Source organism: Aplysia californica, unplaced genomic scaffold (genome assembly GCF_000002075.1).
Source record: "Aplysia californica isolate F4 #8 unplaced genomic scaffold, AplCal3.0 scaffold00261, whole genome shotgun sequence".
Lineage (NCBI taxonomy): Eukaryota > Metazoa > Mollusca > Gastropoda > Aplysiida > Aplysiidae > Aplysia > Aplysia californica.
In genome coordinates, this window is record NW_004797531.1 from 45,002 (window position 1) to 59,443 (window position 14,442).

The 14,442-nt window shown below is 42.0% G+C and overlaps 1 protein-coding gene across 1 annotated transcript in view; it reads left to right on the top strand.

Annotated features, from left to right (window-relative positions):
• LOC101858502 (tyrosine-protein phosphatase 10D) overlaps window positions 1–14,442 on the top strand; it is a gene marked incomplete at its 5' end in the record, with an annotated part of 67,490 nt that overhangs the window by 40,153 nt on the left and 12,895 nt on the right. Inside the window, 7 exon segments of the mRNA XM_035970384.1 lie at window positions 6,837–7,017; window positions 8,399–8,483; window positions 9,656–9,823; window positions 10,621–10,755; window positions 12,788–12,910; window positions 13,337–13,485; window positions 14,240–14,375. Of these exon segments, the coding sequence (XP_035826277.1) occupies window positions 6,837–7,017; window positions 8,399–8,483; window positions 9,656–9,823; window positions 10,621–10,755; window positions 12,788–12,910; window positions 13,337–13,485; window positions 14,240–14,375 (977 nt within the window).

Genomic DNA, 14,442 nt, shown 5'->3' on the forward strand with positions numbered 1-14,442 from the left:
GGGGGGGGAGTGTTGGTGTCTTTTCTATTAAATATTGAGCTGTTTTTGTCTTATTTTTTTTTCCAATTTAATGATTGTGGGTGATTGGAGGGCACTACTTGTTTTCTTATTTTCTTCTTTTTTTTTTCCTTCTGTCTGTCTTACTGTTGCTCAAAGATTTTTTTTCAGCTGTTCCCTAGCTTCGCCCTATGATGTGGTACTCTTCCTACTTTGGAGTCAAAGTTTCCAGTTTGTCTGCATTTCAGTTTTTCAGAAAGTAAAATGCCTTCTTTTAACAGCCCCTTTTTTTGTAGGGAATAAATATTCCCTTTTAATGTCATGTCGTACTAGCGATGTATTTCCCCTGTCACTGACACCTGTTTATCAACATCTTAACTTCTTGTGTAAGACTTTGCCATATGCTATTTCATAAAGCAGACCTGCCTATATTTACAAATTTTTCGTAATATTACGAAAGTATGCCAGAAATCTGACCCAGATGCGAAAATACGAATGTACTATGAAAATTACGAAAATCAAGTCAGTTTTATAAATAATTAATTCTATGACTAGATTGCACCGAAGTAATTCTCAGACAATCATATGTATTCGTTAAACATGGGTTTCCAGAAGACCAATTACTTTTCAGCATCGTTTGTTCTTTACACAACTTGTGGTATCGGGCGCGAAGTTTCTACAGTACTCTTGATTCTATATTTAGAATACAATGGCAGTAGATTTTTTTCAAACTGCACCTCGTTATCACACTTTGAATTCGAGATTCCTTCCGTTTTCCCCTCAAGGAACGTCATTCTGTCTTTCGACAAAGCTTAGACCTAATTGATCTCTCGTTAAACGGTCAAATTTTTATTCTTTTATTTTTTTTTAGTAGGCCCCTATTTCGTAGAAGGAAAATTATACTATTACTAATTTTAAAGTCAAATTACTCATTGTTGGCCATTTCATTACCAATTTTTAAAGTCTGAACTAGGCAGGTTTGCGTAAAATGATGTGTGACAGACTCTTACACTGAGCTGTCTCCCTTTTTTGTCCCCCGCACTAAATGAACGTTCTTGTGTTGACGATGGGTTATTCTTTACATTACTAATGCTTACTCGAAAGCTGCGTCCTGCATGCTTGAAAAAGTTCTCGGGGTTCCGTTACTAACTTGGCCTTGTACTCTCCTTAAGGATGTCTTCAACTGAGATTTTCATTTTCTTTATTGAAGAATAATTTTGAAAAATAATCATACTGCATTTATACCCATGAGTTCAAGAATAGAGCCACATTTTGGAAAATGTTGTATTACAACTGGGTGTCGTGGTAACCATGTCACAACCTCAGTGCTTTCTTGTCCTATCTCCATTTTGATCATGATAAAAACAGATCATTACAAAAAGTGAGCTTAAGAAGAAGTCACATTTTCAATGTTAAAAAAAATGGAGATAGGACAAGAAAGTACGGAGGTCGGCATGTGTTAAGTAACATCCGCCATCTTGAACTTTTAGTAATTTTTAAAAGCCTAAGACTACATTAGTTTTGGGCAGAAACTTTATGGGCTTTTATGAGTTTTTGATTCTTTTTTTTTTTAATGCAAGTGTTTTATACGTCCCCATCGACACAATTTAAGCAGTTTTGGAGACGGGCTTCATTGCTGCTTGTCAGGGCCATCCCGGGCTGAGAGGAGGGATACGTCGTCCCAGCAGAAAGACCGAGATACTCGATAAAATTTCTCCCCACACAGGAATCAAACTCGTTTCTCCTGCGTGCAGCGACGAAGGGCCTAACCGCTACACCACAGACACTGCTACACAATTGCCTGACTGACAGACACAGAGAGCAACTCTGCTGTACGCTGACAAAATGCCTTTTTTTCGTTTTGGCGCCAAAATGTTTTATTCACTAAAACAAAACCCTGATCAGTTACCACCCTTCTCGTGTGAAGAAATCAAAGTACAACTGTGACTAGTTTTTTACTAAAAAATTAGAATTCCAATTTCAGAATCACTCTATTTTTAAATGGTTACACTGCCCCCCAAAAAAACTGTTTTTCTTGAAACTGGTGGGGAGAGGAAAAGGTGTTTTGTTTTGTCAGCTTTCGGCAGAACTGTCTGGTGATGATTGTGCCATATCTGGTGTTGATCGTTAATCGTGCCATATCTGGTGTTGATCGTGCCATATCTGGTGTTGATTGTTGATCGTGCCATATCTGGTGTTGATCGCTGATCGTGCCATATCTGGTGTTGATCGTTGATCGTGCCATATCTGGTGTTGATCGTGCCATATCTGGTGTTGATCGTGCCATATCTGGTGTTGATCGTTGATCGTGCCATATCTGGTGTTGATCGTTGATCGTGCCATATCTGGTGTTGATCGTTGATCATGCCATATCTGGTGTTGATCGTGCCATATTGGTGTTGATCGTGTCATATCTGGTGTCGATCGTGCCATATCTGGTGTTGATCGTGCCATATCTGGTGTCGATCGTGCCATATCTGATGACCTCACCTCTCCTTTTGTCTTTCAGAGCCGCTAAGAATGAGCCCCTCTGATTGGTAACTGTTGCGTTTGACCTTTGACCCTTTTTAGCTTCTTTCTCTCTCTCCCTCTCTCTCCTCCTCCTCATCATCCTCATCTCGTTTGTCTCGGCATAGATCTCAGGGGAGGAAAACTCTTGTTGTCGGCCACTTGTAAGGTTTCTGTCTAGTGCACTGCTGGAGGGATTGGGCTCTTTTTGGGTACTCTGTTCTTAGGCGGACTGGAGAGAGTACTTGCTTGTTTGGGGGTTTTTTCTTATCGTTGGTTTTTTGTTGTTTTTTTTTCTTGTTGTGTGAATCTTCCTCTGTGTGTTTGTTTGTGTATGTGTGTGTGTTTGTTCATGCGTAAATATCTACCAGGGGTTTGGGGGAGGGGGGGGGGAGATAAAGATAAAATAAGTTGTTTTTTTCTCTCGCAAATCTGCCCCTGTGTATTTATGTGCATGTGTGTTTGTTTGTGTGTGTGTGTTGTATGTGTGTGTGTGTGTTGTGGGTGTGTGTGTGTTGTGGGTGTGTGTGTGTGTGTGTGTGTCTTTGTGTAGTGGGACAGGAAGGTTGAGTGGGTGGGTGGAAGGGATGTCACTTTGTCTCATAACAAAGTTTACCTCCAGCATTAGTGTGGCAATGTCCTGCCTAGATGACTCTTTTCCCCCAACTTCTGGGAGCTGTGTCTATGACTGTGCTTTTGGAAACAGAAATGTACTCATCAGTCTTAGTCTGTTGCATTCTCTCTCGGAATGGTATGTGCATATTGATTGTAATATTCATTATGTATTAGCAAATTTCCTCCTCTCTCTCTCTCTCTGCGGGTGGTTGGAGGGCGCCCACTGGTAGGTCCTGCTTCTTTTCTTTTCCTCTTTCGTTTCTTTCTGTCTGCCTGCCTTACTTTTTTCCTGCACTGAATTTAATGACATTTATTGTGTCGTCTGTCTCTCTCTCTCTCTCTCTCTCTCTCTCTCTCTCTCTCTCTCTCTCTCTCTCTCTCTCTCTCTCTCTCTCTCTATTTCTCTCTCTCTTTCTCTCTCTCTCTCTCTGTCATCTCGATCTGTGGTCTTTCTCTCCTGGTCATGCCCTGTGGTTTGTGAAATCCTCAATATATGTTGATGTAGGCCTATAGAGCACAAATTGACTGGTTTTGTTCACGTCATGTGAAGTTTTCCTTCAAAGAAGGTTCCTTGTACAGGTATCAACATACAGGTATCAGGGAACAGGTATCAGGGAACAGGTATCCATTGTCTTTTTGCTGAATAACACTTGACTTCTTTATTTGTAGGCAATAATGTTTATCAATTTGTTTTCTGGATAGCACAGGCTTTTTATTACTTGTAGACGTTCATCTTTCTAATCTATCAATGTATATAGATATGAGCCGTCTTTTTGCTGAATAACAAAGATTGTTTGTTTGGTTTGTAGGCATTGGTTGATCTTTTTAGCTTCTCCTTTGTGTTTACAGATATCGGCTTCACTGTTTGCTCAATAACACTTAGGCTACTTTTTTTGAAAATCAGTAGTCATTGATTTTTTACATTGATTGGATTTTTTTTTTTTTTAATTTGAATACAGATATACTTTTAGGGGTTTTTTTAATGACAAAAACAGTACAAGGTTATTATCGTCTATATTATAGCCTAAAAAGAAGTGGGGTTTTTTTTTAATCGATTTGTTTTTCTAAGAGCTTTCCCTCAGGCTAGAATTTGCTCTCTATAGTTTTAGGAGTTGGATTTTTTTGGTCAAAAACGGAGGATGGGGGGGGGGGGGGGGGAGTGTGTGAGTATTTGTGATATGGCTTCTTTCTTTCCGTCTTCTTTTGTGCCTTTGAGAATTTTCTCAGGTAATTGTACCTATGGATTTAAAAAAGAGATTGAAATGTTTTGTGTAGCTAGAAAAAAAATAGAGATATCAATAGATAATATTATTTACCTGGATGTACTGTTTAGATTGAAACATTTTATGAGAAAAAATCAACCGTCTCTCGCTCGCTTTCTCTCTTTCTCTCTTTCTCTCTCTCTGTCTCTCTCTCTCTCTCTCTCTTTCCCCCCCCCCTCTCTCTCTTTCTCTCTCTCTCTCTCTCTCTCTCCCTCTCTCTCTCCCTCTCTCTCCTCACTCTCTCTCTCCCTCTCTCTGTATATTTATGTATATATACATAAGGTACTCTGTTATTCCTATTACTGTATGCGAGCTGCAACATTGTGCATATGAATATATATTGAACAAAAATATATATATTATATAAATATACATTGAACAAAAATATATATTATATAAATATATCTGTCGCGGTTTGATAGTTTGTCTTTCCTTGTGGATGGCGGAGCTTCGTGGCTGGCTGGGGAACGTTTTTCTGCTTGTTCTGTCTGTGGGTACAACAGCCTGTCTGTCTGTTTGTTTGTTTGTGTGTGTGTGTCAGACCTGGCACATACTGTAGCTGTGTAGAGGCCTCCTACACACTCCCAACTGTCTGCATTGAATGCGCTGTCGCTGGTTTTCCTTCACTCTCTCACAGTCTAGTTATCACATTTTCTGGTTCAAAATGTATGTATTAGGAGCACAAAAGTTTGTTTTCGAAACAAATGTGAAACATTTTTAGAGTTAACTAATTTTAGAAGAAAGACAGTTTTTCATTTTTTTAAACGATTTACGGAATTGAGCCTCTAGCCTCCACCCCTCCTCCCCCCTAATCTCCCATTCACGACCTGAATTCTTTACTCCTGTACTTTCTCTCTCTGTTATTTCTCTCTGTCGGTATTGCTTTTTTCAAGTGCTGAATTTAATTACCGTTATTGTGTCAGTGTGCTTCTCTCTACTCAAATAAACAAACAAGCAAACAATGAAACAAACGGTGTTTTTTTAACGTTTATATATAACGCTTCCTTAAAAGTTTGCGAGGTTCCTTCTTGTCAGTAGGTTCCATTTGGAAAAAGGTCCAAGAGTCGTGGTGAGTTGGCAAAGAGGTGATGCGTTGTAAAGAAGTTATTTTATTGCCTCTCTGACTTTGAACAACTCAACACCATCAATATGTTCCCTCCCGCCACATTCTGACTTTGAACAACTCAACACCATCAATATGTTCCCTCCCGCCACATTCTGACTTTGAACAACTCGACACCATCAATATGTTCCCTCCCGCCACATACAGACTTTTGGTTCAGTATCGTAAGGGTGATGATTGAAGGTTTCCCCAGAATGCATCACCCTCTCGCTGCCATGCTGTTATTTCCGAAAAATGAATTTGTTTGGGTTTTTTTGTCATATCATGAATGAATTTGGAATGTCATGTAATAATATTCAGATTTTTTTTCAGCTTTTGTTGTTGCTGTGAAGTTTTGATCGTCGTTATCATTATTAATATTATTATAATTATTGTAATTTTTCGGTAAATTATTATTATTATTGTTATTATTATTATGATTATTACCTTTATTGTTCTTATTTCCATGTGAATCTCACCAGATGTTCGGGCCTCAGTTGTCCGTCATGACGTCACTGACAACTCCGCAGGGAATTCTGACGATGTTTCTGTTTCTGTTTATATTTTTGTACAGCGCATTGAGCACTTCTTTGTGGAAATGTGCAATATAAATGCAATTTATTATTATTATTATTTATTATTTATGTTTTGTTGATACTTTCGTTGATCACTACAGTTGAACCTGCCCTTACGACCGCCTGTCTAAGACAATCACCCGCCCGAATGACCTCTTTCCATTCCCTCTTGTCTTGTGTGTTTGTTTTTTATTTGTTTTCTTTTGTTGTTGTTGTTTTGTTTTGGCTTTTTGTTTGTTTGGGGTTTGTTTTTGGTTGTTGTTTTTTTGGGGGGAGGGGTTGTTTTTTTATGTTACCTTTTTTGGGGGGGTGAGGGAGGGGGGGTATTATAATGACAATGTCCGAGCTGTCTACCTGTCTATGACGACCACTTCTTCTCTCCTCATCTGTGTCTGGATCTATAACAATAACCTCATCAGTGTAGGGTCATCTTGGACAATTTTGACTATTTTCTTTTCTTTGCGGATGGTTGGTGGGTGCTCTGGTGTGGTTTGCTCCTTCTTTCCTATAAAAAATCTATCTTCTTTATCTCTCCTCCTTCTTTTTTGTGTTTGTTACTCTCTAGTAGCGCCTCTAATCTTCAGCATTTCTATGAGCTTATAGTATTGCAAGTGCCATAAAACACTTACTTTAAAAAAAACAACCCACCTCTAATCTTCAGCACTTCTATGAGCTACTTGTGTTGCAAATGCTGTCAAAACTCTCTCTAAAACAAAACTAATCTCTGGGATCTTCCACCCTCTCTCTCTCTCTCTCTCTCTCTGTGTGCGCATGTAGCCGCAGGGTCCAGCAGCAATGCGGGTGTGGTCGGGGGTGCGGTGGGCGCTGTCCTCCTGCTCATCGTCATCGTCATCATCGTCGTTGTCTTCGTGCTGCGACGGAAGAACAGGCCCAAGAAGGCGGTCAAGCACACGGGGCCTCGCCAAACCTGGGAGCAGTCCACTATGAACAAGTTCAGGTGAGAGAGATGGTTACACCTTATGGAGCTGCAAGCGCCGTAAAACCTTACTAAAACTAACTTATTTGTATTTGTTGGACCTGATCTAACGTCCACCTGTGGAAGACAATCACCTGAACAATCGGCCACTTCCTGTTCTCCCACTTTTGTGTAAGTGTAAGACGTCCACTTTTCTCTTCAACGACGAGTGGCCATTTTAGACAATTTCTGTGGGCATTTTAGACAATTTCTGTGGGCATTTTTGACAATTTCTGTGGGCATTTTAGTGGGCATTTTAGACAGTCCCACGCCCCTTTTTTTTGTCAGGATGCCAAGTTTTATCAATGAATTAAAAAAGAAAAGAAACGAGAATTATGTTGTTGTTGTTGTTTTCAAATCCCTTTAGCTGCGAGCATTTCGCTCTTGGCAGCGCAATGCCTCCCTCAAGTATCCACATGTCCTTGTCATCTGATCAGCGCCAGAGTAGAGCAGGCTTTGTAAGTCTGTAGGTGTGTGTAGGAGCCTGCGTCGAAGAACTGCCTGGTTTGGGCAGTGAACATGTGAATTATAATGTCAGTTAAACCAAATGTTGCTCAAAACTTTTCTGTCGTCGGAACAGAAGACAGAACAATATTTGCTGCCGTGTTTCATCATGCCGTCTTCTCTCTGCCGTGTTTGCTTCATGCCGTCTTCTCTCTGGGTGTTTGCTTCATGCCGTCTTCTCTCTGCCGTGTTTCATCATGCCGTCTTCTCTCTGGGTGTTTGCTTCATGCCGTCTTCTCTCTGCGGAGTTTGCTTCATGCCGTCTTCTCTCTGCACCTCACACTGTATCTCTTCGCCAAGCCACTATCTTGGCGTCGGTGGCCTAGTGGTTGGGCTCTCGGACTTGTAACCGTAAGGTCGTGGGTTCGAATCCCGTCAGGGGCCCGGCGTTGTGTCCTTGGGAAAGGCACTTTACACGAATTTTCCTCACTTCACCCAGGTGGGAATGGGTACCCAGTTATAGACAGCGAAAGATCTTGTCAGTTTGTTAGTGTTTGAGTGCTTAATCAGCTGCTTGCACTGTATGCTTCCCGGGAAGCTGAGAATGTTTCGGAGTGTTCTATGGTCTGCTGGGGTAATAATATAGTGTAAAACACATAGAGTCTGCTGTTGAGCGGGGATATGCGCTATACAAATGCTATCTATTATTATTATTATCTCTCTGTCTCTCTATATGTGGGTGGGTAATGGGTGCTCTGGTATGATTTGCACCTTCTTCTCTATCAAACATCTCTCGTCCTGATCTCTCCTCCTTTTTTTTGTGTTTGTTACTCTTTTGTAACACCATATGTTCTGACCCTATTGTGTTGGAAGTGCCGTAAAACTCTTGCTAAAACTAAAACATCTCTGTGTGTTTCAGCCGGCCCGTCAAACTGGCCGACTTCCCGTCACACGTGCGGAAGATGACGGCTGACTCAGACTTCAAGTACGCCGAGGAGTATGAGGTGAGTGGGCGGTTGGAGGGTGCTACTGGGAGGTCCTACAAGATGAGTTCTCTTTCCCTATGTTGTTTCTGTTTTGCTTTTTTCCTACATTATATTACGGTCTTTATGGGAGGGTGCCACTGTGAAGTTCTGTGTCTTTTCTTTCCCCCTTGTATTTTTGGTTTATTTATCTTGCTTTTTTTGTGTGCACTAAATGACTACAGTGTCAATGGGAAAAAGTTGCGTCCTATTCGCGATGATACACAGTAACTAAGAGAGCTTAGCTGGGTTTTACAAGAATACACCTGACATTTTATTTAAACAGATGGTGATTCTCTCTCTCTCTCTCTCTCTCTCTCTCTGTCTCTCTCTCTCTCTCTCTCTCTCTCTCTCCCTCTCGCTGTCTCTGCCTCTCTCTCTCTCTCTCCCTCTCGCTGTCTCTGCCTCTCTCTCTCTCTCTCTCTCTCTCTCTCTCTCTCTCCCTCTCGCTGTCTCTGCCTCTCTCTCTCTCTGTCTCACTCTCTCTCTCTCTCTCTCTCTCTCTCTGTCTCACTCTCTCTCTCTCTCACTCTCTCTCTCTCTCTCTCTCTCTCTCACTCTCTCTCTCTCTCACTCTCTCTCTCTCTCACTCTCTCTCTCTCTCTCTCTCTCTCTCCCTCTCGCTGTCTCTGCCTCTCTCTCTCTCTCTCTCTCTCTCTCACTCTCTCTCTCTCTCTCTCTCTCTCCCTCTCGCTGTCTCTGCCTCTCTCTCTCTCTCTCTCTCTCTCTCTCTCACTCTCTCTCTCTCTCTCTCTCTCTCCATGTGGGTGGTTGATGGATGCTCTGGTGTGTTTTGCTCCTCCTTTCCCATCAAACATCTATTGTCCTTATCTCTCCAACTTTCTTTTCTTTGTTGGCTACAGTCTTGTAACACCTCTAATTTTCAGCACTTATATGACCCATTTGTGTTGCAAATGCTGTAAAACTCGCACTAAAACTAGACTGTATATCCATGTCTGTCTTTGGGTGCTTGGCAGGTGCTTTAGTGTGGTTTGCTCCTTTTTTCTCAGCATACATCTATCGTCCTTATCTCTCCTCCTTCTTTTCTGTGTTTGTTACTCTCTTGTAACACCTCTAATTTTCAGCACTTATATGACCTATTTGTGTTGCAAGTGCTGTAAAACTCTTTCTAAAACTAAACTGTCTTTTCCCAGGACCTGAAGGAAGTAGGTCGCGACCAGCCATGCCTGGCTGCAGAGTTCCCACCGAACCGCCCCAAGAACCGGTTCACAAACATCCTGCCCTACGACCACTCGCGGGTCAAACTGCTGCCCACGGACGACGAGGAGGGCTCCGACTATATCAACGCTAATTATATGCCCGTGAGTGTGGCAGGGTTTTTTGGGGGTTTGGGTGGGAATGCGGAAAGAAGCATTGGAGAACATTGTAACAACAGGCAAGTTTGATGGAAAGAGAGGCAGAGGCAGACAGAGGGGAAAGATACTGGACAAGATGACAAGATGGCTAGGAGCAGCGAGAACAAAAGACTCCATCGCTGCAACGCAAGACAGAGTGAAGTAGAGGTCCATGATCGCCCACGCCAGTCAGCAAGGCTCCAGATGTGTGGGTGGGGTGGGGTGGGGGGGGGGGGGAGAGGAGGGGGTAAGAGCTTTTCTTTCTCTACTCTGTCGATCCTATCTGCATGTCTTCTTTTTCCTCGCACTGATCATCCTTACTTCTGCTCCTTTTCTTTGTATGTTACTCTCTAGAAACACCTCTAATTGCGAGATGCATGAGGGCGCCACTGGTAGGTCCTACTTCTCTACTTTCCATCTGTTGTTTCTGTCTGTGTGTCTGTCTGTCTGTGTGTCTTACTTTTCCCCAGCACTAAATGTGTCCATGTGCTTCTTTTTACTCAAACAAGCACCTCTAATCTTTGGCCCTTATTTGGCCCATTTATATTGCAAGCATCATTAAAAAAGCACTAAAACTTTTTTAAAAGTTGAATGAATAGAACTATTGTGCTTTATTCAGTAAGAAGTTCTGAATAGAACTATTGTGCTTTATTCAGTAAGAAGTTCTGAATAAAACTATTATATTTTGTCCTGTAACAAATTCTAGACATAACTATTGTGTGTTCTCCTGTAACGAGTTCTAACTACAACCACGTCCTCCCCAGGGTTACAACTCCAAGCGCGAGTACATCGCCACGCAGGGCCCCCTGCCAGCCACCCGCGACGACTTCTGGCGTATGGTGTGGGAGCAGAGCACACGCAACGTGGTCATGCTGACCAAGTGCCAGGAGAAGGGACGGGTCAGTGATACAGGCTTGCCAACTGTTTTGAATTTCCCGAGACTGTCCTAGATTGGGCAATCAGGAATTAATCATCATAATAATAATAACAATACTACAGATCACTTCCATAACACCCACTTCCCGGTGCTCAATAAAATCAGAATTAAATCAACGTTTCCTGTATACAGGCCCATTCTACGTACAATAATTCTTTAAAATACAAAAATACACCCATAATATGACTAAGAACACATACGCTAAAAGACAGTCTCTGTGGCTACTGATCACATTGACGTTTTATTGAAATAAGGATGAAGAAAAATTTGAGATGACAATGTGTAGCCTTTTCGCATAAACTTCTCCTACACCATATTTTTTACATTACACAATCTAATGATATAACATTTGGTGTTCGGGATTGGGTTTAGAAAAAGTTGTCAAACCTGATAACATTGGTGAACGGTACTCAATATTTTACCGCTAGCAAAGATAGTAAATAACAAGATGGGCCACTTCTCTCTTTGAGCCAATTAAAAAAGTGTCCTCAAATTTCGGTGGCGCCCTCTTCACAAATGCGCACCCTTTGCGAACAGAGTTACCCTACTTGAGTTTCAAAAATCAAAGTGAAACTAGCAAGTTTTTGAATGAATTTCGGAAGAACGCTTTTTTAAAATGGTTACGTTGACAAAAAACCTCTTCCGAAGGAAAGTGTGATTGTTTTCTTCGTTTAATTTGACTTTAGAATGAAAGGCGAGAGGTCATTAAAATTTTTAAAAACTAAAACTCCGCACTGAACGTACCCGAACTGCTGATGAACAGCAGTCGATCTGCGCACGCAAGGAGGTGCTATTCCTATTCTTCTTCTGGAAAAACGAAAGAGAGCTTCAAAACAGACTGCAGCGCCATCTGAAGCAAAGAGCGAACTTCCTGCGGACACTTTTTTGGCTGAGTGGCCCATCTTGTTATGTACTATCTTTGCCACGTGCTTGATTCCAGGTTCAATACTCCCCGAGCACTCTCTGCTCAAGACAAAGAATATACCGGAGTCTGTGGTGTAACAGTTAGGTGTTTCACTGTCACGTGCAGGAGACATGAGTTCGAATCCTAACTGGGGAGAATTTTCATCGAGGGCCTTGGTCTTTCTGCTGGGATGTTGTACCTCTTTCAGCCCAGGTTGGCAACAGATATGTTGTTCACTTGCCACCCATCAGCCCAGAGGTCTGGAGTTTGACCTCAATTAGCTTCTGGATTTTTTTGGTCATGTTTTTTATACCCCCTGGTCCTAGGGTAGGTAGGATCAAACACCCACCTAGTCTTCTCAAAAAAGGACGAAAAATTTCGAAGGTCCCATGAGGAAGTTTTGCACATTTAAGATCCCTTTGCAGAGTCTGAAATGTTTAAAAAGTAGGTCCTTGGGGTCGCCATCCGCGCAAAATTCAACATTTATTTTCTCTTCTTCCCTAAGATGTAAATATAAATGTTGTATTTTCTCCTATCACAAGTTGTCAATATAAATGTTGTATTTTCTCCTATCACAAGTTGTCAATAGAACTATTGTATTTTCTCCTATCACAAGCTGTAAATAGAACTGTTGTATTTTCTCCTATCACAAGCTGTAAATAGAACTGTTGTATTGTGTCCCATCTCAAGTTGTAAATATAAATGTTGTATTTTCTCCCATCACAAGTTGTAAATATAAATGTTGTATTTTCTCCCATCACAAGTTGTAAATAGAACTGTTGTATTTTCTCCTATCACAAGTTGTCAATAGAACTGTTGTATTTTCTCCCATCACAAGTTGTCAATAGAACTGTTGTATTTTCTCCTATCACAAGTTATCAATAGAACTGTTGTATTTTCACACATCTGAAGTTGTCAATAGAACTGTTGTATTTTCACACATCTGAAGTTGTCAATAGAACTGTTGTATTTTCTCCTATCACAAGTTGTCAATAGAACTGTTGTATTTTCACACATCTGAAGTTGTCAATAGAACTGTTGTATTTTCTCCCATCACAAGTTGTCAATAGAACTGTTTCGCTTTCTCCAGGAGAAGAGTGACCACTACTGGCCGAGTGACCCCGAGCCCAAGTTCTACGGTGACCTCCAGGTGGGCATCCTCAACGAGACCCACATGCCCGACTGGACGGTGACAGAGTTCAAGGTCGCTCTGGTGAGTTGTCCTGGCTCAATAAGATCTCTTATGGTTGGCAATGTTGGAGTTTTCCCAGCGCAAAATTATGTGCATTTTTGTACCAATGGGCTTTTCTTTTCTCAAAATGTGAGTGGTTGGCGGGTGCTCTCATGTGGTTCGCTCCTCTACTCCTATTAAACATTTGTCTTGCTTATCTCTCCTACTTCTTTTTTTTGTGTGTGTATGTTATTCTTTATTCTCTAGAAACACTTCTAAGCTTCATCACGTTTATGATCTAACTGTATTGCAATTGCCTTAAAACTCTTACTAAAACTGAAATATTTCCTCAGGTATTCCAATACAATACCCCCCCCCCCCCCCCAACTCCCCACAACCTCTAATCCTCACTCTAAACGTATTTCCCTATTTTCTATTGCCCCATCTCTCCTCCCCGACTGGCCGCAGGGCGAGGTGTCCCGCACAGTGCGACACTTCCACTACCGCGTGTGGCCAGACTTCGGCGTGCCCAAAGACCCGACCTCGTTGATCCGATTTGTGCGAACCGTGAGGGAGAAGCTGATCCGAGAGGGGGGACCCATCGTCACCCACTGCAGGTATGTCAACGTCTCAAGTCCTCGATATAATGCACATCTGTTGCTGTGGGTGGTTGGCGGGTGTTCTGGTGTGGTTTGCTCCTTCTTTCCTATCAAACATCTATTCGTCTTTATCTCCCCCCCTTCTTTTTTTTTCGTGTATGTTACTCCCTTGTAACACCTCTAATCTTCGGCACTTATATGACCTTATTGACCTTATTGCCAATGCTGTAAAACACTCACTAAAACACAAAAACACCACCGTCTCTCCCCCACACGTGTGTTCATGTGTGTGTTCCAGTGCAGGCACGGCTATGTTTATGTGTGTTTAAGTGCATATTAGTCTTTTGGTGTGTTTGTTTTTGTCCATATTGGTGTGTATGTATTTATGTTTGTATTAGTATTAGTGTGTGTGGTTCTGTCCATGTTTGTGTGTGTGTTGGTGTGTGTGCGTTTCAGCACTGGCGTGGGCCGATCAAGATCCTTCATTATGTGAGTGTTGGTGTGTATTTTTATGTTCTTGTCAGAATGTGTGTTTATGTGTTTGTTTGTGCTTGTGTTTATGTGTGTTTCAGCGCGGGCGTGGGCTGGTCGGGGACTTTCATCGTGTTTATGTGTGTGTCTGTATATATGTGTGTGTGTGTTTATGCGTGTGTCTGTGTGTGTGTTTCAGTGCAGGCGTGGGCCGGTCAGGGACCTTCATCGTGTTTGTGTGTGTATATATATATATATGTGTGTGTGTGTTTATGCGTGTGTCTGTCTGTGTGTGTTTCAGCGCCGGCGTGGGCCGGTCAGGGACTTTCATCGTCCTTGACCACCTGCTGCAGCTGATCCGGGAGAAGGACGAGGTGGACATCTTCAGCATCGTCTACAAGCTACGCAAGGAGAGGGTGCTCATGGTGCAGACGGAGGTGAGCGGATTTGTCTGGCCTTCAGAGAGTGGCGCTCACACATATATATATATAGTCTGTGGTGTCG